General features: G+C 44.2%; 1 protein-coding gene across 1 annotated transcript in view; it reads left to right on the top strand.

Annotated features, from left to right (window-relative positions):
* The window catches only part of pard3aa (par-3 family cell polarity regulator alpha, a), a 397502-nt gene that overhangs the window by 370737 nt on the left and 18724 nt on the right, over positions 1-8041 (top strand). The window contains exon 22 of the mRNA XM_008275899.1: positions 7876-7996. Within this exon, the coding sequence (XP_008274121.1) occupies positions 7876-7996 (121 nt within the window). The remainder of the gene's footprint in view (positions 1-7875; positions 7997-8041) is intronic.

Consider the following 8041-nt stretch of genomic DNA (forward strand, 5'->3'; position numbering starts at 1 on the left):
TTTTAACACAGTTTACTTACTTTCATTTTGCAGGATGTTTAACTTTAGACATGGCATGCAAAACACAGGAAGTTTTCACACTTGGCTGGACAAATTTGTCTCCAGATCAACTTGGCTCCCTCATGTCTAAGTGCTAGCGATCGTATAGCCAGCAGCCCGGCCAAATTCTCGAGCTCTCAAAGTTTTGAAGCACTAGTCCATAGACAAACTCGCAAAGGTGACTTGTTGCTGCAGCACACGACTCATTTGGCATGTATTTAATGTCTCATAATGAAAAATACAGTTACTAATTTTATATTTCATCATATTTCATGGCACCAACCTATACTTAGACAAATATTTTAGTGTCAGGGTCCATAAAATTGGAAGCCAAAGTCATATACTATGCACCGGCTCACTTCTTCTCTGGCCTCTTAGTGTCAAGCTAGCTGATATCTAATAAAAGCTGTCTGTAAAGCCTGATGGGCTCATAAAAGCTGACTTAACCTGTTTAGAAGGATACTTTAGCCTGTGGCCTTCACACCTTATTTAAACTGACACTTCGCTCTTTTTACCCTGACGAAGAATGTTGACTCATCAGATGCATCAGTGCAAGATAAACAGCTGTAGCGCTGCACGGAGACAGACATGTAATGAGGTTTGGACTGGCACATGTGTGTTTTCTTACTGTTTATATGCACCTTTGAAATAATAGTTTTACTGAATGAGATTTACTGCGTGATCCAGCAAATGGATTTTGTATGCGCTTGCAAGTTTTGAACACGTGATTAGCTTTAATCATCAGCATGCAGTGCAGCTTTATCTCGTTACAAAGTGGCACTGGTCTGAACTGATGTGTACGTATGCATGTGTGAGTGTGTGTTTCTGACTGTGTAAATGTATTATGCAGTCTTAACTGTACTCCAAGTCTCTCTCTCTCTCTCTGTCTCTTTCAGAGTTAGCAAGCCCTTCTGAATCAATGGATTGGGATTATGGGCCTTAACTTCAAAGTTTATCTCTTTCTTCGTGGAGAATGCAGCTGTGCTCCCTTCTTCCCAGGAAATAATTTATAGAAAAGTTGCAATTAAAGCAAAGAAAGTTTTGCAGAGAGTCTATCATCCATATAAATGTTTTGCCATGCCCCTGCAGTGGAGCATAAAACCTCCTCTCCTTTCAAGACAAAGACCTCCTCAGTTGTTTTTTTTTTTTTTTACGTAACATGTCCATTTGGTGTTTTTTATATGCTGGAAGGCTTATCATGAAATGAGCAGTCAATGCATTGGCTGAGCACTTCTACTGTGAAACTGCAGTGAACTGATCACAGGGTGGGAATTCCTACATCATTTTTCTTCTTCAGCACTGGTTTCTGGCTCTAACATGTATGGATGGACTACACCAATATTACAGCTTGCCATTGTGTAGCAGAAAGTAGTTGAACAGTGTTTGAGTTGTTGGTGAGCTGGTGTGCACTGCTGCAGCGAGTGAATGGAGAGAGAGGCAGGGACGACATACATCGGCACATTTAAGAGGAAGCAACAGTGTAGTCGAACATATAACCCAACAGCTTCTAAATATGCAGCTCTGATATACAGAGATACGTTTTGTATGTGTTTAAATCAAAGACCACAGAGTGACTTTAATGTCGTGCTTCTACGGTGGTGTGTGCTGCATGAGTCCCAACATCTCTTGTGCATCTTTTTAACGGAACTGAAAAACAGTCAGATAAACAGTGGCCTGCTGTGGCATACAAATTGAATTGGATTTGATGCACCTCATGAGAGTTAGCTAAATGAACTGTGTGGAGTGTTTTCTTAGAATGCATATAAAAGTTCTCTCCATAAATCTTTGACTGCACTGTGCAGCGAGCCTTGGTGTACATTTTACACCACATTCAAGAAGAACAGATGTCCTTTTTAACAGAGAAAGCAAACTTTTTGAACTTAACTTCTTTAAGTTGCATTAACTTCAAATGAACAGCCACTCCAACCTTGTGTCTGTCCTTCAGTCAGAGTTAGAACAGCTGCCATTCGGCACACAGGATCGGTTGAATAATTGATACATTCCTGGACTGCACCTGAGCAACCTTTTCTTTTTTTGCTTTTATTTACTAGAATGTTCTGACCATCCAGCTGGCTCTGCCACAGCTTTGCCTCGAGCCATTTCACTAGCCTGTAGAGCCCCATCTCAGCCTCTTTCTCTTTTAGCCTTAAAGCCACAGACCATATATTGGAAGTTTTAAAACAACTAAAAACAGTTTTGGCAAGTCTTTTGCAGAAAAGGTCACACCTGTTTCCTTCTAACCACGAGTACACGGCACAACATGCAGAAATAAAAATGCCTTTGATCAGTTCCAGTACATTCTCCGGGGAACCAAACCATAAAACGTTCCAGTGAAAAGGCGGGGCGGAAGGCATCGACAGTTTTTCACTCACATGTAGACAGTTGCGAGGCAGTTTCCAGATTTTAACCTGTGTTTTGCAATCCCACAAACAGAAAAATGAATAAAGACAGAAAGAAATGTCTGAAATGTAATGACTTGTAAAGCGTGTCTTTGTAATAAAGCAAATTGGGGTGAAGTTGGGGCAGTGAGGGTTGGAGGCTGTATGTTTGCTGGAGCAAGTAGTGCTTTTGAAATGCTGAGGAGTGTCGGTCTGTACAGGGACAAAGAGATAGCAACAAACTGCCTCTTTTCTTCATTTCTTGTGAGCTCTGTTTGCCTCGTGGAGGGCCTTCTGTGGCTCCCTTCAGGGCAGGGCTGTTTCCTCATTTCTCACACTAGGGAGGCCAGAGATGAACTGTACATCAGGGGCCAGCCATGCTGGACAGCTTGCAGGAGGGAGCAGCTCTACAGGCGCAGCTTCTTTCCCTTGCTAATCAGAGCTCCACGCTCCCCAGTCACGCCACCACCATGGCCTAGGCAGGCATCCCAGATGATGGCCTCTTAGGACCCCCAAGGACCCCATATGTGCTGCTTTGGAGTCTGAAAGGAGCCATGGATTCACATTCACACTCAGCTCAAATACAGCAACAGCCCCCATCTAGAAGTGGGATTTTTAGCTGGCCAGGCGCCACTGTCGGTGCATCAGTCACAGGAGGACATGGGTGAAGTCAGAGCCTGACAAATCCAGGGTATTATCAGGCCTTTGTCCAGCCTGCAGCTGTCACTTACCAGGCTAGTGGGAGAGGATGAGGGGGACAGAAGGGAATTCATGACCTATCCCTGTAACCACAGAGGAGGATTGAGGCATTCAGAGATAAAACATATGGGAAGAAAAGGACAGAAATGAAGAAGAGAAATGAGGCAAGAGAAAAAAAAAAGAAAGACATTTTTATGTAGATGCAAAGGAAAGTGTAAAGTGGAGAGGAAAAGAAATGCCAGAAGGGGGGATATATGCTTCAACTGCTCTCATTTGATTGCTTGCAAAAATTGTGGCAGATTGGCCGATATATGCTGATTTCCTCTGAAGACTCTAAAAAAATGTTTTATCTTTGTCCCTCTCCCCTTCAAAAATGACCAGCGGTAATGCAGATCTAATCTCTTTCTATCATCGCGGTAGGTCCCAAAGGCTGTCCATTTCCCCACAAATGCCTCATCTATCTGTCTTTGAAATAAATGAAAGTCCACAGGGTGATGGAATAAAGATGAGCTAAGCCTTTGACTTGATGCAAGATTGCCAAAGGGCCCAAACTTAAGAAGTCTGCCCCCTCATCTGCTGCAGAGAGATACTGGGACCAGAGTAAGAAACCAGATAATCTGATAGAATTTCAATCAACATTGATCTGATAAGAAATAACAGAACGTCTGATTTTACAGTCACACCGAAGCTCCAGCAGTTCATCCTTTTTCACTTTGGCTGGAAATGAACATTCTGCGACAACTCTCAGAACTTATGTCAAACTTCATCTGTCGAAATTTCACCCTCAGGATTATAACGCCGTTGCTCTCGTTCCGATTGGCTGGGACCGGCCCCTGACCTTAGGTGTGCTCATATGACCCATGTTACACTCTCGGTGATTGGATTACTCCTTTATTGGCCGGTGGCAGTGTTTATGGGGCATGTCGAGACTCAGTGCAGCTTTGATCCACCAACAGAAGCAAATAGGAGGACTGTGGCATAGTTTGCATCTTGGGCCTAAGCCTTGTGGTGTGTGAGAGACATCTGCCAAATCCTCCTGGATCAAAGGATGACTATTACACAGACAGGCATCCACATACTTCTGACTGCAGCTTTGGAGTGATCATGACCCCTGTCAACAGGTCTGTTTAAATAACACAGGTGGGATGGGGGGTCACACATATGTACATGCATAGACACGTGTGTTCTTCACAACTTGCAAAGGTGTCTCTGTATGAATTGTAATATCGTGACGTGATAAGTAAACACACACAAAAAAAGGATTTACTCAGCATTCATGGCAAAAAGTTTCAGGCTTATTTTTGATTTGTTCTTGGTAATCTTTCCTTAACAGGGGAGAGGATCAGTTGAAGCAGCAGGAGTAGCAAATCAGTAGAGGTTGTGCTGCTTAGATGAGTCCAGATTATTGTTGTTTGACCTGACTCTTGCGTGCCAGTGAATTCACAGGTTTCTCTCTCTCAATAAGCCCTCAGAATAAACTTTGAGCCAGGCTATAAATACAGCAGCGGTGTGACTCAACTCAGTACAAGCGTCTATAAAGCGAAGACAAGAAAATGGATATAGTGAGAGAATGCGTCGGCTTCTTTGTATGTTTTTCGACGTGCGCGTGTTTCGGTCGCGCCGGTATGCTCGCGGAGGAACGAGGCCAACCGAGAGAGGCCAAGTGCTGACATTTCGGTCTGCACGCTCACACATGAATTTTGAGCAAATCTCATTATACTGGACAGAATGAAGATGCTGGCTGTGAAAATGCTGTGGCATATGGATACTTTATCCCTCCCATGTTTTTTAATTACTTTACAGGCGGTATCCCATTTTCCACTGACGCGCAAACTCGTACGACCGGGATGCAGACAGCCAGCCGGTGCCCCTGAGTACACTTATACAACCTGTGACCTTTTCTCTCTTTTGCACAAACACGCGGGTTATGGCAAACTGATGAGCAGGCCTCATTCATATTCTCCCGTATCCGTCCGATTCAAACCCCACACCTCCCGCATCCAGCCTTTTCTGACGGCACCTGTTCCTCAGGTCCGTTACAGACACTGGTGTATTTGGAGGTGAATTTACAAGCAGTGACACCCGACACATCAGCAACAACCACGCTGACTAATTATGCATTGAGGTGTCCAAGCAATGTGGAAAGTGAGTGAAGGGGGCTGAGAGACGGACCTGCAGCCGGCTGTTTCAGTGATAGGGGGCAGCATCTGTTGACTCTTTGTGCTCGATTCCCGCTCTTTCCCAATGCTTAGTTTTCCAGCTCTATTTCTCACCGTATGAATATATTTACAAACCATGGAGTGCTTTCCAAGAATCCCATCAACTTGGTGCCCCCATGGTGGGTGGAGGACCAAGAGGAGAAGCCCCTGAAGATAATCTAGATATTGCACAGGCCTCCTTTGAACTGCCATGACAAATTCACCCCTCGTTAAATCCCACCCCCCTCCCAGCCAGCACTCGATGCAATTTCCATTTGTAGCGCTTTGAAAAATATATTGAAATGCTATGCTGCCAGTTCTTTAATTTGCTAGAGATCTTGTCTTCGCTCATCTTTTCCCGTTCCTCACCCCACCACATCATACGCCACACACTGGAACAGATCTTTAGTAATACACAGGCCATCACTCTCTCTTAGATTGATGCTTCAGCGGGTGAGAGAAGGCCAATAGGTCTTATTACGTAGTGAGTGTATATGGACTCGAGTAGTCTTGTTTATAGCCTGACGTTTGTGGATGCCCAGCTGGTTCCTCCGGCCCAATGGTGCATGTTTGAGATGCTGATGGTAGCACTGACCCTCCCCGGAGGGTCAAACAGAAAAATTTACGAGGCTGTTTGTTTGGAGTCAGCCTGGTCTTTTCTTTGGCCAGCCTTGGGGATTAAGCTAATTGCATGCATTGGACTTCACAGATCTATGTTTGGTCCTTTCCCACCCATTAGAGACAACAAGGGATGATTGCATATGCTGTATTTCGATATGTATTATCAGGCATATATTTAAGAAATGTGAGGAACACAAAAATTAGAATTGCAGATATGTTTATTCCCGTCTCAGGCACATGCTATATACACGTACTTAAGGCACTCAGTTTTCTGGAAAATATCTTTAGAGGAATCTGGAAACCTTTGACTGAAGTGATGTTTTTGCATCAATAAACACATTAAACCGAACAGATGGTCTCAGGGTCCATAGGAGTGAGTAGCATTGGTATTCCTACAGAAACACGCTGTCGAAAGCCGATAAGAGTTACATGAAACGCTTCTGTGCTACTTTTGTAGTTCAAAGAAAAAATTGTATGTGAAAGAGAGAGATTTTTGAGGAATAGATTTGTATGGCTCTATTGACTGCAATTAAGTAATTTAATTTCTTCAATATTGCATTTGCTATTTAAGCAAGCTCAAGTAAATAGAGAGGGAACATTGATTTTGTAATGAACAGTAATAAAAGGACTTTACCATCACCCCACGCCCTAAAAGCATAAACTACCTCACACCCCAGTGAGCCACTTAATTGCCCACATCCACATAAAAGGCCTAATGTACGCTCCCTGAGCTCCCACACATATAAAGCTATAGGAATCAAATGGAGTATAACTAATACAATTGATTTTGATCAAGCAGTACGAATAACATGATAACCGTGTCTCGCCAAGTGCTACTCAGGGGCATGCACCGAGATCCGTGCAGCCTTTATGAGCTGCTATTTATTGTGCTTTTAATGAAGCTTGATTGGCAGAATGTCCTAGTGCCCATTATCATCAGAAGGATGTGCTCATTCTAATCTGCAATTATCACCATAATTGTGCTCAGAATCCTGTGGGCCCAAATAAGCAATCACTTCCAGCGCTGGCGTGCCACCTGTAAGTGCTGCTCAGGAGGACTCGCAGACTGACAGCGTGACAGGTTCTTGTATCAAGGATCCATTTTTGAGAATGTTTTCGGCCTCGTCTCCGCTCGCTCCTTATTTCATAGAGATTTTGCTCGCTTTGTCCTGGCTGACTTTGTTTCTTTCTCTTCTCTCACATGCTCTTGATTAACCTTTCCCTTTTGCACTCAGCACCATCCCCAACAACACCCCTCCTGCCTTTATCTCCCTCTCCTTCTCTCACCCTATCCATCCCACTCCCTACATCCCTGAGCTCCCATCCCCTCCCAGCACAAATTCCTAACCTTTGGTCACTTTCATCCCCGTGGTATGCATAAATGCAGGCCTATTATCAAGCCGGTTGTCTCATCATAATTATGCGTTTTGTCATGTGCTGCCTCTGTAGCTGGTGATAAAAGGAGAGCCTGATTAAGCCGAGGGAAGGCTATTGATTCCTATTGACAGGCCCCTCAAAGCCCTTTAATGAAGGGGATGTAAATGAGGGTTTTCCACAGTGTTTAATGACTGCGTACCATAAAAGGCCAACATTCTTCTGCAGTCTAAAAGGGACATGCGTCACTCACAATTGTGCACAAGGGACACTTTTACTTAGAGGGATGTTCAGGAGCAACGGCTAGAAGGAGGGGGGTGGAAAGAAAAAGCACATAGAGATGTCACGCAGATATGCAAACAGGAACCATGACTGTCAGATCAAGGGAGCTTCAATACAATTTAGAAGGGTGTTATTGTGGCCAAGTGAATTATTCAAATATGAAAAAGCACCTGTAACAACATGCTTGCGAGACTAATGTGCCAGGTGTTGCTTCTGAGCGAGAGCTTGCTGATGAATTACATCCAGATAAACACTCAGCTTGCTCTCTGGTCTCTCTCTCCCAGCAGTCAGATGGCTCCCAGTAACCACGACCGGATACAGAGGCTGAGGCACGAGTTCCAGCAAGCCAAGCAGGACGACGACCTGGAGGACCATCAGCACACATACAGCTTCGACCAGCCCTGGGTGAGTGTCTGTTAGGAACCACACTCCTAACCACACAGCTACATC

Source organism: Stegastes partitus, unplaced genomic scaffold, assembly GCF_000690725.1.
Source record: "Stegastes partitus isolate 25-593 unplaced genomic scaffold, Stegastes_partitus-1.0.2 Scaffold61, whole genome shotgun sequence".
NCBI lineage: Eukaryota > Metazoa > Chordata > Actinopteri > Pomacentridae > Stegastes > Stegastes partitus.